Below are 24,779 nucleotides of genomic sequence, written 5' to 3' on the forward strand. Positions count from 1 at the left end.
ATAGAATGGGAAAATAGAACTTAAAAGTAAAATACAACTATGCAAGTGAAGTTCATTTATTTTATTGTAGATTTTGTTCATCATCTTACTGATGTTTCGACCACACCTTGTGATCTCTTGTGGTGTAAGTGAGTATGATCACGAAGGTCACTGCTGTTCCATGTGTTCACCAGGTATGTGTTAGTCCCTATTTTAAATTGTCATCACCACTACTGTCTATTATAGAGCTTTACTTCAACCCTGCAACATTTAAATGGAACTTTAATTTTTTTTAAAAAAGAAAACTTGTTCATGGGATATGAACATTACATTGCTGTGGAACTGGCATCACATGTAAGGATGGCAGATCACCTTCTCTAAAAAGGGCATTCGTAAACAAGATAGGTTTGATGCCAATTGATAAATGGTCATATTTGGCTAGCTCTGTATTCCAGATGTTGTTTTATGTAAGATTCACATCTCACCACTTGCCATGGCAGGATTTGAACCCATGTTCCTAGAGTATTGGTCTGGTGTTCTGGATTACTAGCCTAGTGAAATTACAATTATCCTACTGCTTGCCTTGTGAAAGGAGAAGAGAAAAAATGGGTCAAAATCCTGTAGAGAGCAAAATAAAAATTAAGAAAGACAGGTGTGATTAATTTAAAGAGATAAAAGATAGTTTTTTTATTTTAAAAGTCTCTTTTCAACACTAACAACTTCAGAAGGAATGAAATTGACACTCAGAATTTTTTTTTGGTGCCGTAGTGGTTGGTAATAATCAATACTGACCACACCAATAAAAATTCACTTATTCCTGAGTGCAACAGTTTAATTTTTCCTGGTGCATGAATGGTAACTCATGGATAAGTATCTGAGCTTTTTGCATGCTCACACATAAAGCTCCTCAATTATACTATAGATTGCCTAATCTTTCTGAAGTTCTATTATCGTATTTTATTCTGCATAAAAATAAATATTTTTTCATAACCGGTTCACTTAGTTGTTCAAATCTTTTTGCAGCAAAATCCTGTTTCTTAACATTTTCCTGGCAATACCGTAAGCTTTGTAATTTCACAACTGACTTTTTTAATTGCAGGCTCCATTGTACTAAAACATTGCACTGAATTATTTGGTACAACATGCAAGCCGTGTACAGCCGGAGAATTTATGGAACATCCTAATGGGTTAGACAAATGCTTCAAATGTAAACCTTGTGACCCAGGTAACTATCAAACTTATTCATTTTAAACAGATTATTGTGAACTGAGGCAGCTCAGTTATTGAAGATACGGATATACTGATTCATTTTTAAACATAGTTTTTTGCTATAAATGCTGTGTCTTATGATCCTGCTCAACAACTACCTGGTGAAGAAGCAGCGCTCTGAAGGCTAGTACTTCCAAATAAACTTGTTGGACTATAACCTGGTATTGTCAGATTCTTAACTTTAAACAGAGGGCATTGAGAGTATGGGGAATGGACAGAAAAGTGCATTTGGGTTCATGATGATGTCACGTCTTATGATTGACAAAGGAACTCCAGTGGTAGTATGACCTATGCCTGCTTCTATTTCGTTTGTTCACATTGGGATTCACACTGGAACACTTTGTCAGGAATAGTAATTAAACAATTATTAGAAATTCTTTGGTTTTAGCAAAACATGATTGTTCACAGTTTTTGTTTAATGCATTTGCTATTTAAAATGAAGGGGGAAAGCTGATTTACATAGCACTGTAAAGGATTCTACATATTATTTCCGAGCGGGCAGTGCAACTGGGACAATCCAACTGTGCTCTCTGTTCACGGTGAACTTATATTAGATCGCAACGTGTTGCTATGAACTGATTTTTCTCCCCATAATATTTAGCAAGTAATATTTGTGCACCTTTTTGGTGAGCTTCAGATTCATGATTGTGTCACTGCATTAAGGGTGAAATTATGCAATTCAACTTCAAATCTGAGCTGGAATTTTCTCTCAAATTTATTTTGGAGTCAACCAACACAAACAATGCTAGAGAAACCCAGCCAGTCTGGCAACATCTCTGGAAAGAGAAACACCATTAACATTTCAAGTCCAGTGTGACTTTTTAATCAACATTTTGTGTTTCTTTCAAATCTCTAGCATCTGCACGATTTTGCTTTTATTTAATTGTTTTGGAGTTAAAAGTGATTAGATTAAATGTCATATATTAAATGTCATTTGTCAATTCCTGTGAAAGAAAGAACTTTCTGGTGTTGCTTCCTTTCCCCAAGGATTCAGACCTGTGCTTGACAGCAGTTACACAGCTCCCAGTAGCTCTCCTGCTCCTCACTTAAATGATCGTTATTTATACATGAGGCGATCTGCTGAGGGTATTGGTCACGATGGCTAAGTTAATTTATTTTGTCACTGAATGTAATAGAGAAATGAGAGCCATGGCTGACCCTTCTCCTTGAGACTATTACAATGTTTAGACACTGAAACTAGCTAGTTCAACATAATATAGTCCACCCGGGCATTTAATTGTTGGGCTACTGGGAATACACCTGTCTTCATATTTAAGCTGGAATCATCCATCAGGTCAGGGACTGTGGAGAGGGGAAGTTAGAGCTAACGATTCAGATTGTTAACAAGGACATTGGCCTTGTTCAGAGTGCAGCATAACTGCACCAGAATTATAACAGAAATTAAAAGGATTTGCATACGTTACCTAAATAAAGTATATATTACTTTGGGCTGAATATCCAAGGACTGAACTGACCTTGGTCTTTAAAATATGAAAAGGGATTTTATATAGTCACTACACAGAAACTGTGAAGGGGTCCCTGGACAAGAGGCATAAATCTTAAAATGAGAACTGAGCTAATTGAGATGAAATCGGGGAGCACTTTTTCACGTACCGTACAGTGGACACATGGAACTACATCCAAGAATCTGTAGGTTCTGGGTCAATTGAAAATTTCACCTCTGTATTCAATGGGCTTTAGAAAAGGAAGGCTGTCGAAACAGAATGGAGCAAATAGGAATAAGTAATCTGCAGAAACATGTAACGTTTATCAACTCAAAGCTCAAGGGCTGAATGATATTTTTGTTAGTTTTTCCTAAGTTCCTACATGACTATTTTCATAATTATTTTCAGTAGTTTTTGTATGAATGAAATCCCAATAAAAAATGAAAGTAGTTAAGCACTTCGACAGATGAATTAAATGGTATTTCCCGTTCTCTATTTATTCTTCCACTGGAAGAGAAAGTGAAACCATTCAAAAGATAAATCGAGAAAAACATCAGGAATATCACCTGAAAAATATGAACCATAAAACAGCCACTCAGAAGTTTATGTGGGAAAAAAAAGGAAAATTAAACATAGAAACATGAAAGTAAAACTTAAAGAACAAATAGAACTGTTACTGTCAATTGAAGAATTGGGTAGAGATGTTGCTGCCCTGAGTCACTGATTCTCAGCCCCCACCATCCACAAACTCACACAATGCACACTCAATTTGCTGGTCGAATCTCAACAGGTCTGTGGCCACCAAATCACAGCCATCTCGAAATCACTGAATTGGACAGTTTGCTGGTAACCTTCATTGGTTGGAGGCCCCAAAGTTAAAGTTCATCCTCCAGGTTCGAATGTGAAAAGAAAACCTTCTGTTATTTTACTTTTTTTAATCTCTTGCTTCCTTCTTAAGATAAAATGAGAAGTATTTCATTTTTGTTTACTTGTAGCTCATTGATATTTTTTGTTATAGAGTTGGGGTTTGAAGTTAAACACCCGTGCATCTATACACGGAATACAGAATGTAAGCCCAAAAATGGGTATTACTGCAGAGAGAGAAACTGTCCGATGGCATTCGAGCACAAAACATGCCCTCCAGGTGAAGGAGTGAAAGAAAAAGGTATGGTGTTAGATTTCCTTGGCCTCAAAATCTAAATAATGTCTTGAACTGGAATGATAACATCCTTGATTGTTCACTAATTTTGTCTAAATTCAGCTCTGTAATAGCAGCAGAGTGCTGTCAATCAAGCACGAGAGTCATTTTCCAAATACTTGACCCGAAAGCTTTACTTGATCCTAACTGGTCTAATAAATTTAATTATGCACAGGACAACGGAAACAAACCACTGGAATTAAACTGAAAGGGGTGTTTGCTCCCTGGCAGGGAAGCTGCCCTTGGACACCCTGCTGCAGCTTATCAGATTTATCCCATTGAGGCAACCAGATAAATCAATTACAGTCTTTGGACTGAATTTGCTGCCAACACCAGGAGTAAAGGCGAATTTGGCCCAAAAACTGAGGCTAATTAATGTTCCAGCTTCTCGTTCTTCACTTCAATCATTACAGCCGATACAGTTTCAGGACCCAGGAAGGCCATATGCTGCACCGGTGCTCAGCAATTGGATTCATTAAGAGCCTTGTTAAAGGTAACTAATGGAGCCACCTGGAATCTTCCAGTCAATCCCAGTGTCAGGTAGAAATGGAGACTGACCACTTTTCTGGAGGCGAGCACTTAGTAGTAGACCAGTGAACAAGCACAACAGACCTACTGTCTCTCACATCCTGTCTGTGCGGGGGTACTGTCACAAGCCATCCTGTAGGTAACAATCTTCGAGGAGAAAGTGAGGTCTGCAGATGCTGGAGTATCAGAGCTGAAAATGTGTTGCTGGAAAAGCGCAGCAGGTCAGGCAGCATCCAAGGAGCAGGAAATTCGACATTTCGGGCATAAGCCCTTCAAGATTCCTGATGAAGGGCTTATGCCTGAAACGTCGAATTTCCTGTTCCTTGAATGCTGCCTGACCTGCTGTGCTTTTCCAGCAACACATTTTCAATCCTGTAGGTAACCCCAATTTCTGTTTGCTATTTGTTTTAAATGTGGCCAAGAGGACATCTCATTGAAGCATTGTGACTGATAGCAGGTAGTCCAGGTTTGAGAATCTGCCAGTTTGTCTTAATTAGATAGGTTTCTAGTCTCAATGCCAATTATAGAGGCTTCCCCCTCAGCATTCCAGGTCAGAATTAGCATCCAGAAACATCCCAGCTTCTGTTTCCCCACCAAACCCTCAGCCACATAAAAAGGCAAACGTTTAGCCATTTGAGCCTTTCTTTAGATGTGGTAATTTATCTGCAGAATATGTTTCACTTATTATTGGGCTGCATTGATTTAGGCTCCCTTTGTTAAATTAACTTCTTGCCTTTTACTAGATAAAACTCGATTTTGCCCAAAACCTGCATTCCTGGACTCATATCCATGACATTGTCCTATCATCTCTGCTCCCTGAACTACATTCGTTCCCTGTTAACCAATGTATCCAATTTAAAAACCTTGATACTTCCCCCTTGCTGGATCAGCTGTGTCCCATAGCCACTTCAGAAAACCAAAAAGTTGTGGATGGAACAAAAACTTAAATTTGTCTCAATCATTTTCTTTTTATAATTAATGTAATTGAAATGGTGCTAGATATTAGCAATTTATACACATTTCACTATATTTTCATAAATACAAGTAACAATAATATATATATAAATTATTGCTTGGTTTTTAACCTTAGCTCTTCAACTATCTTCTGTCACTTAACGATGTTTCAACTCCGTCTCCCTGTGCCTCACCATTGGTGGCAGAGACTGAACTTCACTTACCCTGATCCAGTTTCATCCAGTAATAAAAGTGGAAGTAATACAGTCCTTTTCTCTCAACCTGGATGCCCAATTACAAGCAAACATCCCGCAAAGCTAATTTAAGTAAACAAGGTAATTGGACCATGGCAAGTGTACCTTTTTTTGTAACCATGTACACAGCCATTCCTGAAATAAGCACTTCCACAGTTAAGCAGTAGTACAGGGGAGAAAAAAAATATAACCAGGAGGTTTAGAGTCTCCTCAGTTTAAAAGAAAAAAAAACACAGCCATTCCTTGGTGCAAGATGTAATCCATCACTCATTAGAGACAATTAAACACAAGACAATGAGTGACTGTGACAGCACCCTTGTGTTTTCACGGACATGATATACCTCTCTGAGAATCATAGAGATGGACAGCACGGAAACAAACCCTTTGGTCCAATCGTCCATGCCAACCAGATATCCCAACCCAATGTAGTCCCACCTGCCAGCACCCAGCCCATATCCCTCCAAACCCTTCCTATTCATATACCCATCCAGATGCCTTTTAAATATTGCAACCGTACCAGCCTCCACCACTTCCACTGGCAGCTCATTCCATGCACATACTACCCTCAGGTCTCTTTTGTATCTTTACCCTCTCAACCTAAACCTATACCCTCTCGTTCTGGATTCCCCCAAGGAAAAGACTTTGTCTATTTATCTTATCCATTCCCCTCATGATTTTATAAACCTCTATAAGGTCACCCCCCCACATTCGATGCTCCAGGGAAAACAGCCCCATCCTATTCAACCTCTCCCTATAACTCAAATCTTCCAACCCTGGCAACATCTTTGTAAATCTTCTCTGAACCATTTCAAGTTTCATAACAGCCCTCTGATCGATTAGGTCCTTATAGCCCTCCACCTTCCCAAAGGATCGTCCTTCTTGAGATGCATGGTCATGGGATTTAGAATTCAAGATTCTAGCCCCCTCTCAAAAAGCGTTCACTCCACACCGATCTGCTGCAGCAGACAGTGTCAGATTTAAAGGGGATGGTGGGGATGTACCCCTTTAATGTCTGGACCCAATTTGCAGCAAAACTTATTTAGACAAGATCTGGACAAGTTTATTAAATTCTCAGATAGACTATGAAATAAACTCAGGTAGTGATTGACACAGGCATATAATCTGTTTCAATTGTTTTTGACTACCCAGAATGGTTTCTCTCATGGCTTTCAGTCGTTGAGCCCCTTTTACTCCTTTGTTTTGTTGTCTTGTTTGGTTCCTGACAGTCTGTCACTCCACTGCCAAGAGGCCAAACTCAGAGCATCCTTTATGCTGGCTGTTAACCAATTAACTTACTCCTCATCCAATCATCTTCAGTCCTGTGTATAAGGACAGTTTCCTTGACCAATCAGGAATTGTTCCTGTAGCAGTTATTAACTGTACATATTTAGGGAATAAATCAGGTAAGATACAGAGAGGTTACTTTCCCTGTGTGAGAGTTTAGGGCCAGAATTTGGGGCAACACGGTGGCTCAGTGGTTAGCACTGCTGCCTCACAGCATCAGGAACCTGGGTTCAATTCCAGCCTTGAGCAACTGTCTGTGGAGTTTGCACATTCTCCCTGTAGGTTTCCTGTAGGTGCTCTGGTTTCTTCCCACAATCCAAAGATGTGCAGGTTAGGTGAATTGACCATGCTCAGTTGTCCATAGTGTTCAGGGATGTGTAGGTTAGATGTATTAGTCAGGGGTAAATGTAGAGTAATAGAGTAGGAGAATGGGTTTGGGTGGGATACTCTTCAGAGGATCAGTGTGGACTTGTTAGGCCAAATAGGTAAAAAAAAAACAAGGGCTGCAGATGCTGGAAACCAGATTCTGGATTAGAGTGGTGTTGGAAAAGCACAGTAGTTCAGGCAGCATCCGAGGAGCAGGAAACTCGACGTTTCAGGCAAAAGCCCTTCATCAGGAATAGAGCCTGATGAAGGGCTTTTGTCCAAAACGTCGATTTTCCTACTCCTCGTAAGGCCAAATGGCCTGTTTCTGCATTGTAGGGATTCTAGAGGGCATAATCTCAAAGTAAGGGATCACAATTCTAAGACAGAAATGAGGAGGATTCCATCTTGCAGAGGGTAGAGAATTGATCAAATTCTTTACCACAAAGAACTGCTGAGGCTGGGTCATTATGTGAAATCATATTTGAGATAGACAGATTTTTAATCAGTAACGGAATATAGGGTTATGGGGAAAGGTAGGGAAGTGGAGTTGAGGATTATCTGATCAGCCATGGTCCTATTGAATGTCAGAGTTTACTTGATGGGTTGAATGGCCTACTTCTGCTCCCAAGTTGTATGTCCTTGGTATTGCAATGATTTTATTATAGGGTGAGGTATTTACACTCTATTCTCTCCCAGATTTCCATGAACAGTCTTCAAGCTCTTGTCTATTTGCTGCAACTCAGTAGCTTTAAACTGGATACAATGTCCCAGAATCCCTCTGCCTTTGCATCATTTTATACCGTACTCTACCTCTGTTTTCTCACTTTAATGTCGGATAAAGAAGTGTATCTATATAATCAAGTGTTATTAAAAAAGACATTAGTTTCTAATAGTTTTGAATAATGAAATGAGATTTGACCAATTGCCATTTTTATTAGTAACTTAATAATTTTACAACTCAGTGACTATTTATGGTCCAATTATACTCCAGTGAACCATCAGAGAGAAGTTTTACCGTGCTAAAGGTATTACAGAAATGCATGTTGCTGCCAATACACTTTTCACCATCTGATGTTAAACCATTCGTGCACAACACATTTTACACTTTGAAGGGGATGACAGGAGAGAAAAGAAAAAAACAATCCAAACAGAAGTTCTGACTGTTCCTGTCCCACACTTGTATGTCTCAAGATCTTGCAACTGCTGCATCAGTCTGTCTATCTGCTCTTCTAAGTTTCACTTCAGTTCACTCATCTCACTCTTCCTTCATGATGCTATCTTCAGGCTAAATTCCAGATAAACAGGATTGTTCTGTCGCCATGGGGGAGGAACTTGTTGACGTTGATCTTGCCTAGCGCATTTCCTGTGCGGTGTAACCTGTAAATCTTACTCTATCCAAGTCTTTTTTCTTACCCTAAGACCTGTATGTCCTTGCTTACTATGATCTGCCTGCACTGCTTGCAAGCAAGGTTTTTCACTCCACTTAAGTATGTGTGACAATAAATCTAATCAAATCAGATTAAATCATTGCTGTGAGTGTCAACTAAAAATCTAGTTCATTTAGCAGTTCTTTAAATGTGGATGATTTTAGTGCAAAAGTCATTAAATTATTGAGAATAAATTAGAGTGAATAAAACTTTTAACAGGAACTACAGTCCAGATTTTGCTGTTCAGAGCAGCCTGTGATGATGGGCTGCTCTTTCAGGTGGCTGGGCCAAATACTGAATGAATTTGAGCAAAACTATCTACGAGTTGAATGGACCTACATATGCTTTGTATTACAGCCACATGGGCTGTGATGAAGCAGCCTTTAGTAAAACAAATTCAGTTTCAATGATCTGGTACTGACATCATCATTGATGCGGCTGGACAATCCGGAAGGGCTGATAACAAACTGGACACGTTGGCCAGATTCCTGATGGAAACGGTTTAAGGTGCTAAACAGTACAATGACTTCAGTAACCCTGCAAGATCGTGTGGTCCAGGCACATTTGGTTATGGTCAGATGGGTCTATCTGCTCCAGGATAGATTTCCTGTTTGTGTCCCATACATTCTCAGTCAGATCCACCAGTGTCAAGCTGATTTTCTTTACTCTGACCACTGCTCCTGATAGCTGACTGTCACCTGCAGGACAACCAGTGGACCACTAAGGGAACATGGAAGCTGAATGTGAAACTTTTGACCCCAGAAAACATTGAGGAACTCACAAGGATTACAAAAGTTGGAGAACTGTGAAATCCTTCTTTGACCCTCCAGTGGACTAGTGGGAAACAGTCAAAGGGAACAGAAGAGGTTTTTCAACCTCAAAGGTGTTCGGAGGTGAGAGAGAGAGAGATGGGTGAAATTGTCCAAATTCCAGAAGAGCGTACAGAGTCTACTCCTGATGGGGGTCAGTGTCAGCGAGGATTTCCAGGAGATGAAGAGCCTCACTCTTTGCCTTTGAGGCCTCAAAAATAATCTTCTGGTCCAGGGTCCACATCATGGAGAAGGATGAGACGTGCTTGCATTTCTTCTTCCAGAAGGTGCACAGAGAGAGCTCTGAGATCAGCAGCCTGAAGGAAGAAGATGGCTGGATAATGTCATCTCAGTCTGATATCCTGAAGATCAGCAAATAATTTTATTCCAGACTGTATGACACACAGCCAATAGTCAGTGTGGCCTTTCAGTCATTTCTGTCCTGTACCACAGAGGTCTTAGATGGCAGCATGTGGGAGAAGCTGGATCAGCCATTATCCTTCAATGAGTTGACTAAAGCCCTTGAATCCTTTTTGAAGAGTCAAGCTCCTGGAAGTGACAGCTTTGTGGCCAAGTTGTATTTGGCTCTGTGGGACTCGATTGGCCAGGATCTGCTGGAGGTGTACGACAGTATGCTTCTGGGAAGTAGCATTGTGAATTCATGAGGAAAGGTCTCATCACCCTCACCTACAAAAGGAACTGGGGAAAAAGGAGGAAATCGGGATTTGGCGACCAATGTCATTGCTAAATGCAGATTACAAAATCCTGTCCAAAGCCATCACCAACCAGGTCAGGTCTGCTCTGGTATTAGTGATTCACCCCAACCAAACATGTGCTGTACTGGGCAGAAAGGTCTATGTGCAGGACAGAAGGGTGGACATCTGTCCCATCAGCTTGGTCCAGGTTGAAGGCCTTTGACAGGATATTGCATACCTACATGTGGGACGCGCTGTCTAAAATGGGCTTTGGGGACGGAATCCAAACTTGGATCTAACATCTCTGTACTAATAACAATAATGTGCTCTCAATCAGAGCTTCCTGATCAGATCTGGAGTCAAGCAAGACTGCTCCCTCTCTCCTGCCTTGTTTGTGTGTTGTATAGAGTCTTTTGCCAAGTACGTCAGGAAGTATGTGAGCCTGAGAGGGGTGAGTGTTCCAAGCAGTGAGGCCTGCAGGTCAAGCCTTCCTATACGTGCATCATATTATTTTGTGCTCGGATCCAGTGTCAGTGCGCAGAGTCATGAGCATCTGCAATCAGTTCAAACTGACATCTGGAGATAAAGCAAATCGAGACAAGAATAAAACCATGTTCTTTGGGAACTGGGCCGACTGATCCTTTATCGCCTTCACCTTCAGGACAGATTACCTGTAATAGCTAGGATTATGATTTGGAGGAGCCAGGGTTTGTGCAAAAACTTGAGATGAACATACTACCAAGATGAGGTCGAAATTGAGCTTAAGCCAACACCATTTCCTCTTCATTGTGGATAAAACCTGGTCATCAGGTGTGAGGTACCACTGGTCTTGCTGCACATGGCACATATCTGGCCCGTTCCCTGAATCTAGCTTTAGCAGTCACCCAACCCATCATCCGCTGCATCAGGAAGTCTGAGGTGGACCATGTTGCAAGGACACCATGTACAAAGCTGTGAATAAGGTTGGAGGTGAAAGGTGTACTTAGCATCACCCTCATCCTGATGGCTACCTTTGTGTGCGGCTGCATCAAGCTGTGCATAAACCCTTTGTATGTAAACACCAAGTGTCACTACATACTGAGGTTCTACTTGTCCCCGGTGTACAAAGGATGGATCTGGCTTCAGTGCTGCAGAACACTCCACAACTAGTTGGACCATTCCATATCACCTAGCCTTCATGGAAAAATTTGTAAAGAGAAACACCTTTGACCACAAGTCCATCAGGAAGCAGTCAGCACACAATGTCCTTGAGATGCAGCAGGAAAGGAAAGAATGGTTCCCTGAACAGAATCTCAGTCATTTGGCAGAATGCCTCCTCACTAGAACTTTCCAAGAAGTATCAGGACATAGCTTGGCTAGTGGTGAGAAGGGGCATTGTCTGTTAGATCCATCATTCACGCCTGGTCTCTGTGCGCCACCACAGACTGCCCTTGAAGCGGCTGTGCTGGTGAGGAGACTGCCCCACATCTTCTCCTGGAATGTGCCTTTGCAAAAAAAAAGTGTTGAAAGAGATGCAGCATTTTTTGTCAAGGCTCATCCTGAGCAGCTCCATTACACAGGACTCTGTGTTCAACAGTCTGTTCCCTGGGACACACCAAGACAAACACCAACCATGTCTGGAAGACCATCAATTTGGCAAAATATGCTGCTTGATCTGCCCAAAACGTGTTGCTTTCCAGTGTGAAGAGTTGACCACGGCCAAGGATTGCAGACTGGCATATTGCAAGATCCAAGACTATGTGTTGAGGGATGGGGAAAGACCATCAGGCTAAAGTATATCAAGGGTCTTTTCAGTTGTCAGACCCTCTTGGTGCCTCAAATGAACATTTTCTGAATAAGTAGAAAATGCCTTTTTGATTGCAAATGTAGAAATGCTCGGAATAATGCAAAATTCCAATATTCTGTCTTTTTTCTCTGCAAAGACTATACAGGACTGATTTAGAACCTTTGTGAGTATTTAGATGATTTTTAGGAGTAAAATATATTATTGCCGTAAAAGATCGATATTGATAATAATGCGTTTATTTTTCAGGCACACAGTTCAAAGATACTGTGTGTGAGGCCTGCCCCGAAGGAACATATTCTAGTAATGATTCATCAACTGAACCATGTGTGGAATGGACTCAGTAAGTACCTCCAAAGAATTCAGATTTTTAAAATTGCAATATTGGAATAGGGTGGCTATAATTTTCAACAATACATTGCAGAATCTTTACTGACAGGGGTTTGGTGGCTGGGGAATCTGGTGTCAGTTTTACAGCTTAGGTGAGTAAAATGCCAAAGTGTTGCTAATTCAACATGAACTCAACAACTTCTGCATTTAATCAGTGCCAGTTTGAAAGTATGTGCAAAAGCTAGTCAGCCAGTGTTTTGATTTCAATAAAAATCATTTGATTGAAGATTTCTCCTCCATTCTGGTATTAAATGCCTGCACTGTGTGCAACTTATTGGGAGGACAAAGTGGAGAGCCCACAGTGATTGACGAGGTATTGAAATTGAGAGGCTGACAAGCTGTTAAACGCTTATCCAGGACAGGTGTTTCTTCACATAAATCTCAGGGCTGTCCCAAAGAACTTGTTCTGATACAGCTCTACCTTGGGCCTCTGTTGAGCAGCATGAGCAATAACAGCAGCAGCAGCTCAGAAACATATTCAATATGAGGACTCCAGTTGTTCTCTCTCCAGCTTGTAGCCATACAGCAGGACTAACAGGATGAATGCAGATCTCTAGTCAGTAGGAGGCTGTATCCCTAACAGAGGATACAGCAGCAGAGGATCATCATTCTGAACATGACTGAACAGCACTACTTCAGAAGGCTCAGATTTTCTAGGCAGGTCATTGCTGACACCTGTCTCTTCCTGCAACAAGGCCTCCTTACAAGTGGAACAGGTGACCACACATTTCCCATGCGGCCAGGTTAGGCACCTGTGAATTCCTTCACTTCCTGATCTTTCCAGAAAATAACTGGTGACACTTGCAGGAGTCTGCTACACACTAGTGTCTTCTGTGTGAAAATGTTGCCCCTTAGATCCCTTTTAAATCTTGCCCCTCTCACTTGAAACTATGCCCTCCCCTACTCTGGGAAAAAGACCTTGACTATATTCCCCTCATGGCTTTATAAATCTCTATAAGGTCTCCCCCTGACCTTCCAATGCTCCAGGGAAAATAGACCCAGCCTATTCAGCCTCTCTCTTCAACCATGGGAACATCCTTATCGATCTTATCTGCACTCTTCCAAGTTTAACATAATCTTACCTATAGCAGGGAGACCAGAATTGAATGCACTATTCCAAAATTGGCCTAAGCAATGTCCTGTACAACCACATCATGACCTCCCAACGCCTATACTCAGTGCATTGATACAAAAAGGTAAGTGAACGAAACATCTCCTTCACTACCCTATCTATCCACGACTCTACTTTCCAAGAACCGTGAACCTGCACTCCAAGGTCTTATTGTTCAGCAATACTCCCTAAGACCCTACCTTGAGGTGTAGTCCTGCTCTGATTTAGCTTACCAAAATGTGACCTCTCACCATCTGTCACTCCTCAGCCCACTGACCCATCCAATTAACCAGTTGGTGAAAAGGTGCCTATATTGACTTTTTTTCAAGTGTGTTCTTTATCAAAACAGTCTTGGTGTCTAAAACTGATTACAGAAATCCAATTAAATCCCTTGATGTGACATTAAAACTACTATTATTTTTTCTTTTTATTTATTCAATGGATGAGGGTGTCGCTGACCAGGCAGCATTTATTGCCCATCCCTAATTATCCCAGACAGCAGTTAAGAGTCAACCACATTGCTGTGAGACTGGAATCACCTGTAGGCCAGACTGAGTAAGGACGGCAGTTTCCTTCCCTAAAGGACATAAGTGAGCCAAATAGGTTTTTCCCTAGTTTTAAGTGTCCTACAGAAAATCTGCAGTGGTGAGTAGAGTGGGTTCTTTCTTGATTATATGTTTTTTGAGATATGTCTTTTGGGCAGTGTTTTGTAGAGGAATAAGCCGGTGTTATTTTCTGGGTCTGGAGATTGTGAAGGAGAAAAAATGGCCTTTAGTAGTGTGATATGTGCTTCTTGTCAGATGTGGGAGTTTAAAGAGAGCTTAAGGATTGCTGCGGATTACACCTGCAATAAATGCTGTTGGTTGTGAATCTTATCAGATCGAATGGAGAGACAGTTCGAAGCAATGAGGAATTTGCAACACCAACAATATGTGATGGATGGCAGTTATAGGAAGGGGGGAAAGTCTCAGATACAGTCACATAGATGGGTTAACTCCAGGAAAGGTAAGAGAGATAGGCACCTGGTGCAGGTATGTTCAAACAAGTATGCTGTTTTGGAAAATGTAGGTGGTGATGGATTCTCAGGGGAATGTAGCATGAACAGCCAAATTTCTGGTATTGAGACTGGCTCTAATGCAATGAGGGGTACAACGGGTTCCAAGAGATAAATTGTGTTAGGGGATTCTCTAGTCCGAGGTACAGACAGATGTTTCTGTGGGCAGCAGCGAAAAATCATAATGGTGTGTTGCTTCCCTGGTACCAGGATCAAGGATGTCTCAGAGTGTGCAGAATGTTCTCAAGGGGGAGAGGGGCCAGCAAAAGGTCATTGACTACATTGGAACCAACGACATAGGAAGGGAAAAGGTTGAGATTCTGAAGGGTGATTACAGAGAGTTAGGCAGGAATTTAAAAAGGAGGTCCTCGAGAGTAGTAATATCTGGAATACTCGCGGTGCTACGAGTATAGGAGGACAGAGCGGATGCATACATGGCTGAGGAGCTGGTGTTTGGGAGAAGGATGCACATTTTTGGATCATTGGAATCTCTCTTTTGGGGTAGAAATGATCAGTACAAGAAGGATGGATAGCACCTAAATTGGAAGGAGACTAATGTACTGGCAGGGAGATTTGCTAGAGCTGCTCAGGAGGATTTAAATTAGTCAGGTGGTGGGTGGAACCCAGGGAGATAGTGAGGAAAGAAATCAATCTGAGACTGGTACAGTTGAGAACAGAAATGAGTCAAACAATCAGGGCAAGTAGGGACAAGGTAGGACTAATAAATTACAATGCATTTATATCAATGCAAGGGGCCTAACTGGGAAGGCAGATGAACTCGGCATGGTTAGGAACATAGGTCTGGGGTATCATGGCAATTATAGAAACATGGCTCAGGGATGGGCAAGACTGGCAGCTTAATGTTCCAGGATACAAATGCTACAGGAAGGATAGAAAGGGAGGCAAGAGAGATGGGGAAGTGGCGTTTTTGATAAGGGGCAGCATTACAACTGTGCTGAGGGAGGATATTCCTGGAAATACATCCAAGGACGTTATTTGGGTGGAACTGAGAAATAAGAAAGGGATGATCACCTTATTGGGATTGTATTATAGACCCCTTAATAGTCAGAGGGAAATTGAGAAACAAACTTGTAATGAAATCTCAGCTATCTGTAAGAATAATAGGGTGGTTATGGTAGGGGATTTTAACTTTCCAAACATAGACTGGGACTGCCATAGTGTTAAGGGTTTAGATGGAGAGAGGAGTTTGTTAAATGATTACAAGAAAATTTTCTGATTCAATATGTGGATGTACCTACTAGAGAAGGTGCGAAACTTGACCTCCTCTTGGGAAATAAGGCAGGGCAGGTGACTGAGGTGTCAGTGGGGGAGCATTTTGGGGCCAGTGACCATAATTCCATTAGATTTAAAATAATAATAGAAAAGGATAGACCAGATCTAAAAGTTGAAGTTCTAAACTGGAGAAAGGCCAATTTTTCCAGTATTAGGCAAGAACTTTCAAAATATGATTGGGAGCAGATGTTCACAGGTAAAGGGACAGCTGAAAAGTGGGAAGCCTTCAGGAATGAGATAACGAGAATCCAGAGAAAGTATATTCTTATTCGAGTGAAACTAAAGGCTGGTAGGTATAGGGAATGCTGGATGACTAAAGAAATTGAGGGTTTGGTTAAGAAAAAGAAGGAAGCATATGTAAGGTATAGACAGGGTAGATCGAGTGAATCCTCAGAAGAGTATAAAGGCAGTAGGAGTCTACTCAAGAGGGAAATCAGGAGGGCAAAAAGGGGACATGAGATAGCTTTGGCAAATAGAATTAAGGAGAATAAAGGACAAAAGGGTAATTAGGGAGAGAATAGGGCCCCTCAAAGATCAGCAAGGTGGCCTTTGTGTGGAGCCGGAGAAAATGGGGGAGATACTAAATGAGTATTTTGCATCAGTATTTACTGTGGAAATAGATGGTGACACCTTGAAAAATGTCCTTATTACAGAGGAGGAAGTGCTAGATGTCTTGAAACGGGTAAAGGTGGATAAATCCCCAGGACCTAATCAGTTGTAAACTAGAACTCTGTGGGAAGCTAGGGAAGTGATTGCTGGGCCTCTTGCTGAGATATTTGGAAGACTGGAGGTTGGCTAAAGTGGTGCCACTGTTTAAGAAGGGTGGTAAGGACAAGTCAGGGAACTATAGACCAGTGAGCCTGACGTCGGTGGTGGGCAAGTTGTTGGAGAGAATCCTGAGGGACAGGATGTAAATGTATTTGGAAAGGCAAGGACTGATTAGGGATAGTCAACATGGCTTTGTGCGTGGGAAATCATGTCTCTTAAACTTGATGAGTTTTTTGAAGAAGTAACAAAGAGGATTGATGAGGGCAGAGTGGTAGGTGTGATCTATATGGACTTCAGTAAGGCATTCAATAAGATTCCCCATGGGAGACTGGTTAGCAAGGTTAGATCTCAGGGAATACAGGGAAAATTAGCCATTTGGATACAGAACTGAGGGTGGAGGTGGATGGGTGTTTTTCTGACTAGAGGTCTATGACCAGTGGAGTGCCACAAGGATCGGTGCTGGGTCCTCTATTTTTTTGTCATTTACATAAATGATTTGGATATGAGTTTAAGTGGTACAGTTAGTAAGTTTGCAGATGACACCGAATTTGGAGTATAATGGACAGCAAAGAAAGTTACCTCAGATTACAACAGGATCTTGACCAGAGGGGCCATTGGGCTGAGAAGTGGCAGGTGGAGTTTAATTCAAATAAATGCGAGGTGCAGTATTTTGGGGAGGCAAATCTTAGCAGGATTTTTACACTTAATGGTAAGGTCCTAGGGGGTATTGCTGAACAAAGAGATCTTGGAGTGGAGGTTCATAGCTCCTTGAAAGTGGAGTCGCAGGTAAATAGGATAGTGAAGAAGGCGTTTGGTATGCTTTCTTTTATTGGTCAGAGTATTAAGTACAGGAGTTGGGAGGTCATGTTGCGGCTGTACAGGTCACTGGTTAGGCCACTGTTGGAATATTGCATGCAATTCTGGTCTCCTTCCTTTTGGCAATATGTTGTGAAACTTGAAAGGGTTCAGAAAAGATTTACAAGAATGTTGCCAGGGTTGGAGAGGCTGAACAGGCTGGGGCTGTTTTCCCTGGAGCGTTGGAGGTTGAGGGGTGACCTTATAGAGGTTTACAAAATCATGAGGGGCATGGATAGGATAAATAGGCAAAGTCTTTTCCCTGGGGTCGGAGTCCATAACTAGAGGGCATAGGTTTAGGGTGAGAGGGGAAAGATATAAAAGAGACCTCGGGGGGCAACTTTTTCACGCAGAGGATGGTACTTGTCTGGAATGAGCTGCCAGAGGATGTGGTGGAGGTTGGTACAATTGCAACATTTAAAAGGCTTCTGGATGGGGATATGAATAGGAAGGGTTTGGAGGGAGACGGGCCGGGTGCTGGCAGGTGGGACTAGATTAGGTTGGGATATCTGGACAGGTTGGACCGAAGAGTCTGTTTCCATACTGTACATCTCTATGACTCTATGACTCTAATTGACAGTGGATTCATGATCATCATTAGATTTTTAATTCAATTTATTTTACATTCAAATTCACCATCTGCTGTGACAGAACTCAAACCCAGATCCCCAGAACATCATTCTAATTGTCTATACAAAAATAATTGTGATATTTCTGTTGATTTTATTTTTACATCTTATCCAGATGTGTAAAGCACAAACAGAAGCAGGTCAGACAAGGAACCTCCACGAGTGACGCAGAGTGTGAAGAGGAGAGTAATCTGCTCACTATTATACTTCCGCTAGTTTCCGTGATTTTGGTTGTGCTCTTTGGAGGGTTTTCGTATTTTATATGCAGGAGAAAGAAAATGTGTGCCTCAGGTGTGTAATTCCTTTGATTTACTATACATAATCCAGTTTGTGTACAGTTCTCCAGATCAGTGTTCATTCAGTCAAATTGCACATAAATTTCCTTTATTTCCAACAATTGTCCTGCCATCAAACTCCTGTGTAACAGCAGGTGGTCACCACAAGGAAATCATAAAACACTATCCAACAATTCGTGGGATCACGGATCTGGAGGGGATTATGGGCAAATGCAGATGAGAGGGGAGAGTTTTATATTGATTGAGGGAAATCAGGCTTTGGGGGAGCATTCCTGTTTCTCCTGGCCCACAAGGAGTTCTTACTGAAGTAATTTATTAAAACTTTGCAGCATTACAGGTGTCTCCCTAACTTGTTTATTATCTCTCAGTCTGTTAGCAGTTTAAAGTTGTGGCCTTCAAATCTAAAGAATTGGTGAGCTCCACCTGCCTGAAGTCAGGGCCTTAGTTGATTTCAAACTCTGAAAGAGGAGATGGTGTCAGCCAGGCGTGACACTGCCTCTGGCTGTGGTGTTGATTGGGCCTAATTTTCACCCTTGCCACCATTTACACTGAACAACAGAGGGTGGGTTCAAATTGAGGCCAGTGTTTCTTTTGCTAACAAAAATACCTGCCATTTTCTGAACAGTAAAAACTGGAAAGATCAAGCAAACATGGAATTAATCTCATTCATAGTGTCATTTCCTTCCTCTTCTTTTATTGGCAGATCCCAACAGATTATCCGATCACAAGGTAAATATATATTTCTAACACTTATTCTCATATGGATAAAATCATATTATCTGAAAGCTGTAAATATTTCTCACATTCCAATGTAATTCATGTTTAGAACTGTTTCCTGCAAAGCTGTCCAACAGCTTGATTCTCAAAGATATCTGAAATTAATGTAGCATTGCAAGACAGCGAAGGATCAACCAGTACAGACATTAAGCATGGCTGGATTAATATAAAATCTCTGTATAACAAATGTGAAGAGTTTTAGTGTTTGTGGACAGATTAGGATATTCGGGGCAGCATGGTGGCTCAGTGGAGAGCACTGCTGCCTCACAACTTCAGGGACTGAGGTTTGATTCCACCCTTGGTTGACTGTCTGTGAAGTTTGCACACTCTCCCTGTGACTATGTGGGTTTCCTCCGAGTGCTCCAGTTTCCTCCCACAATCCAAAGATGTGCAGGTTAGATGGATTGGCAATAATACAATTGCCCATTGCATCCAAGGATGTGCAGGTTAGGTGAACTAGCAATTGGAATTGGGTAAGGTAGAGGGATAGATGCTCGTCAGAGGTTCAGTAGATTCAATGGGCCAAATGGCCCACTTCCACACTTTCAGGATTCTATGCTGAAATGAATTATAGGGAGTTGGAGCATACATAGATATCTGTGTTGCCCTACTACCAAGATACAATGATAGGGCCATAAAAAGTGATTAAAGAAGTCTATCTATTATGCTGAAGAGCAACTTGAAGTTTTTTGTGTTGTCCAGGTTGAGCCTTCTCACCTGTGCTAACGAAGGAATGGTAAAACATTAAAAGTCGTCAAATCAAAATTGACAGTGTAGAACCATGGCGAACATCGGCCATGTATGGGCGCTTCAGTTTATGAGGAAGGATGCGAGCAGAGGGATTACCAGTTGATTGGTACACTGAAGAAATAAGAAGTGATCAAACAGTAGCTCCCCAGACTGGAAGCTTCATAGTTTCCAGGGCTATTTTCAGTGGCTCCTAAGCTAACAATAGTAATAATACAGAGCAAAGAATAAATGACCTGCTTTTGTGTCACAATTACAATGTCAAACTCAAGACAACTATACTGTTACTTTTAATATGATTCACACACTTAAATATTTATTTTTTTCATATTAGGAACACCGTTCCATACCAGAAAGTGTAGGTCTTGTCAAGAGTCAAGCTGCAACATCAGACAATGACCAACCAGACAGAACATTGTCTCTATCCTCAGGTAAAGAAGAATGCAATAGTAAGTACATTTCTCTGTGATTTTGAGATTGGATCCATATTTGGATAAATGGACTACATTTGTAAAAGGTAAATTTGCTGAAGACATCAAGATAGACGGAAAAATTAGTTGAAAGTAAAAGTAAACAGGCCACAAAAATAAATAGAGAAGAGTGAACAAGCACTTGGCAGATGGAGTCTGATGTGGATAAATGTGAACTTGTCAACTTTGGCAGTGAGAATAGAAAAGCCCACGATGTTGTGCCAAGATTTAATCCTAATGTAAAATATAGTAACTTAACCTACGCACCCCTCAACTCACTGCTATCCATGTGCATGTCCAGCAGTTGCTTAAATATCCCCAATGACTCTGCTTCCACCACCAGAGCTGGCAACGCATTCCATGCATTCACAATTCTCTGCGTAAAGAACCTACCTCTGATGTTTCCTTTATACCTTCCTCCTAATATCTTCAAACTATGACTTCTTGTGCCAGTCAATCCTGCCCTGGGGAAAAGTCTCTGGCTATTGACTCTATCTATTCCTCTCATTATTTTGTACACCTCGATCAGGTCTCCTCTCTTCCTCCTTCTCTCCAGAGAGAAAAGTCCGAGCTTATTCAACCTTTCTTCATACGGCAAGCCCTCCAGTCCAGGCAGCATCCTAGTAATCCTCCTTTGCACCCTCTCCAAAGCCTCTGTATCTTTTCGATAGTAGGGCAACCAGAACTGGACACAATATTCCAAGTGTGGTCTCACCAGGAACTTGTAGAGCTGCAGCAAAACCTCGCAGATCTTAAACTCGATACCCCTGTTAATGAAAGCCAAAACACCATCCGCTTTCTGAATAACCCTATTCACTTGGGTGGCAACTTTGAGGGATCTATGTACTTGCACACCCAGATCCCTCTTGCACACTGCCAAGAATCCTGTCTTTAATCCTATATTCAGCATTCGGGTTTGACCTTCCATAATGCACCATTCGCATTTATCCAGGTTGAACTCTTATCTGCCATTTGTCAGCCCAGCTCTGAATTCTGTCTATGTCGCATTGCAGCCTGCAGTAGCCCTCTATACTATCGATGACACCTCCAACCTTTGTGTCATCTGCAAATTTACTAACCCAGCCCTAATCTCCTCATCCAAGTCATTTATAAAAACTACAAAGTGAAGAGACCCAAGGACAGAACTCTGCGGGACCCCACTCAACACTGTCCTCCAGGCAGAATACTTTCCATCTACAACCACACTCTGCCTTCTATCAGCCAGCCAATTCTGAATCCAGGTAGTCAGATCTCCCTGTATCCCATACTTCCTGACTTTATGAATGAGCCTACCATGGGGAACCCTATCAAATGCCTTGCTGAATTCCATATACACCACATCCACTACTCGACTATCGTCGACCTGTCTTGACGCCGCCTCAAATAACTCAGTAAGATTTGAGGCATGACCTGCCCCTCACAAAGCCATGCTGACTGCCTTAAATCACGCTATGTTTTGCCAAATAGTCATAAACCCTATCCCTCAGATTTCTTTCCAAAACTTTGCTGACCACAGACATCAGTCACAAAATGTTAGTATGCAAGTACAGAAAATTATTGAGAAGGCATATGGAATATTGCCATTTATTGCAAAGTGGAATATAAAAGTTGATAGCTTTTCCTGCAGCTGTACAGGACCTTGCTGAGACCACATCTGGTACAGGTTTGCTCTCCTTATTTGAAAAAGGATATGCCTTTGGAGTAGTTCAGAGAGGGTTCACGCAACTCATTCCAAGAATGAAGGGCTTGTCATATTAAGAAATTTGGGCAAGGAAGAGCCTTATGTCAATTTGAGTTAAGAAGAATGAGAAAAGTCTGACTGAAACGTATAAGAACCCCAGATGACTGGGATAGGATGGATAATGTGGAAGAGACCAGTACAAGGGAACACAGTTTAGGAAGAATAGGTCTTCCTTTTAAGATAGAAATGAGAGGGGTTTTTTTTCCTGTCTCTGAGTCTTTTTATAGTGAAGAATTGTTTTCCACAAAAAACACTTACCCATCACTAAACAGCAGAATGTGATCGTATAATATTGCACCTTCCCCAGGCAGCTGTATTTACATGTTCTGATAAATACTAATGCTTACATGTGAAAGTAAACAACTTTGAAATATTTTATCCACAGCAATAGTGATGAGAAACCCAGATTCAGTTGTTTTGAATCATAATAAGCTTGTTAATTAAAATTTTCACTTGCTTATGAATGACTAGAGTGTTGTCATTTCGAGTGTGGGTATGGATTTGTCACATGATTATTCGCTGTATTGTCTTAAAGGAGCTGCCCTTTGCTTTAAGACTGTGCAGCCACAAGCAAATGGAGTCCATTATTAATTATTTTCCTTTCCTGAACATATGGTCTTCAGTCTAAATGAACAGTCTGTTTATCATTTCGTATGGATGAACAGTTATTCTAAAAGTGACTCATCTCTCTTTGTTTTCTTCTTCAGGCAGTCCTTGTGATTCAGGAATAGGGAGTCAAAATTCAGCAGATAATAATTCACCACATGTCCAAGACATTACAGATACCCAGAAATAGACAGTTGTTTTCGCAATTCTTGGTTTGACTCATCTATGCACCTTACTTGTCAGGTTCAAAATTGTTTTTCTACAGTCAGTATAAGAGGACAGAAGGGCAATGTCAAAATAAATTAACATGAAAATACAGCAAAATTAACTCTCTCCTAATTGATACAACTTGACAGACATTCTTTGATATAATTAAATCGATCAATGTTTTTAGGTTGATTTGTGGGACATGGAGGTCACTGGCTGACCAGCAATTATTGCCCATCCACAGCTGTCTTTGTAAATGTGAAAGTGAGCTGCCTTTTTGAACCACTACAGCCCCCTGCTATGGATTGACCCACAATAACATGAGAGAGGGAGTTCCAGGATTTTGACCCAGTGACAGTGAAGGAACAATGATATATATCTAAGTCAGGATGGTGAGTGGCTTTAAGGGGAACTTGAAAGTGATTGTGTTCCCAGGAATCTGCTGCCCTTGGCCTTCTAGATGGAAGAGGTACAATGATAAAAGATATGTGCTGCACCTTGAAACTATGGACTCATGAAATCTGAACTACTTCAAGGCAGAAAGATTGTTTACAAAATATAGTAGACGTAACTTGTTTTAACATTTCAAATATTCAACATTTTAGACCTTTGTGTGATTCGAGTTCTACCCGTGAAGCATAACCAGCCCTGAACCATAATTCAAATCCAACACGTGAAACAGCTTGAACACTATCGTCCTGAATGAGAAATGCAGACCATTTGATCAGAGGGAAAACAATGGGCTGTTAGTTGGTGGTTGTTATTTCTGTAAAATGTAATTGTTGAACATTTGAAGACTGTCAATTTTATCCTTTCCTTCATCACCTTAATGCCTTTCAGTGGAAGGTCTGGAATGTAAAGATGAATTGACATAAAACTCATATCTGGTGTCAAACATATGGGAACACATTCAGATTCAGTACATTTGGAGTCTTGAGCATCTGCCAGCTCGACTTGAATCCGTTGTCAACAAATTCTGAAAGATCAGAGCAGAGGATGGACAAGCTACCTTTCATCAGTGGGTAAAAGTCTGCCCTCAGAATCTGAAGATTACAAGGACTTGTCAACCCCAGCATCTTGCAGGTCAGGAGGCAAACTTGAATTTCTTTTGAAAAATTAACCATACATTAATAATATGTATTAATAGATAAAGTTATAATGAATAATAAGAGAGCTACTCACTTTGTAAGGACCACATCTTTTTATTGCCTGTATTTTTGGAATGTGGCCTGCTTTAAAGGAAGGATATTGTGCAAAGAAGGCTACAGTGTTGTAAATCATGTCTACTGTAATACATTTTGTACAACTCATTGTTTCAGGAATATATATTGTGAGTAGAAGCAGACACCACGGAGTTGATGGTTTCTGAATTAAAGGAAAGCTGCTTGACAAAAATGTCTTAACTGGCTCCTGACTGAGTGACTGTGGACTGTATGTGACCAGTGGAGCAGAGAAACACCAAACCTGCAAAAAGAAAGTTTCAAAACTTCTGTTTTCTGAGTGGTGCAGGAGAACGTCTCCAGTAACAGCCAGCTATCTTCCATTCACCTTTCTCTGCAAAATCCTTGTTCGAGGAAGAATGGGAACATAAGAACCAGGAGCAGGATTAGACAATTCAGTTCCTCGAACCAACTCCACCATTTATTATGATCTCAGCTTATGTCATCTCAGCCTCAACTCTATTTTCATGCCCGCTCTCCATAACCCTTCAACCCGTTACTATTAAAACTCTGTCCATTTCCTCCTTTAATTTATTGTGTCCCAGCATCCACCACACTCTGGAGGAGTGAATTCCACAGGCTTATGACCCTTTGAGAGAAGTAATTTCTCCTCATCTCTGTTTT

General features: G+C 41.2%; 1 protein-coding gene across 7 annotated transcripts in view; it reads left to right on the top strand.

Annotated features, from left to right (window-relative positions):
- The window catches only part of LOC132833767 (tumor necrosis factor receptor superfamily member 14-like), a 110,070-nt gene extending 85,740 nt beyond the window's left edge, over nt 1-24,330 (top strand). For 5 of the 7 annotated variants that reach the window (XM_060852303.1, XM_060852302.1, XM_060852304.1 and 2 more), the window contains 8 exons: nt 71-173; nt 1,079-1,204; nt 3,712-3,858; nt 12,241-12,334; nt 18,207-18,382; nt 19,091-19,116; nt 20,246-20,360; nt 22,830-24,330. In XM_060852303.1, the coding sequence (XP_060708286.1) occupies nt 71-173; nt 1,079-1,204; nt 3,712-3,858; nt 12,241-12,334; nt 18,207-18,382; nt 19,091-19,116; nt 20,246-20,360; nt 22,830-22,918 (876 nt within the window). In that variant the 3' untranslated portion in view covers nt 22,919-24,330. The remainder of the gene's footprint in view (nt 1-70; nt 174-1,078; nt 1,205-3,711; nt 3,859-12,240; nt 12,335-18,206; nt 18,383-19,090; nt 19,117-20,245; nt 20,361-22,829) is intronic. The other 2 variants (XM_060852307.1, XM_060852306.1) reach the window with 2 other exon arrangements.
- Nucleotides 24,331-24,779: the final 449 nt, after the last annotated feature.

Source organism: Hemiscyllium ocellatum, chromosome 37 (assembly GCF_020745735.1).
Source record: "Hemiscyllium ocellatum isolate sHemOce1 chromosome 37, sHemOce1.pat.X.cur, whole genome shotgun sequence".
Lineage (NCBI taxonomy): Eukaryota > Metazoa > Chordata > Chondrichthyes > Orectolobiformes > Hemiscylliidae > Hemiscyllium > Hemiscyllium ocellatum.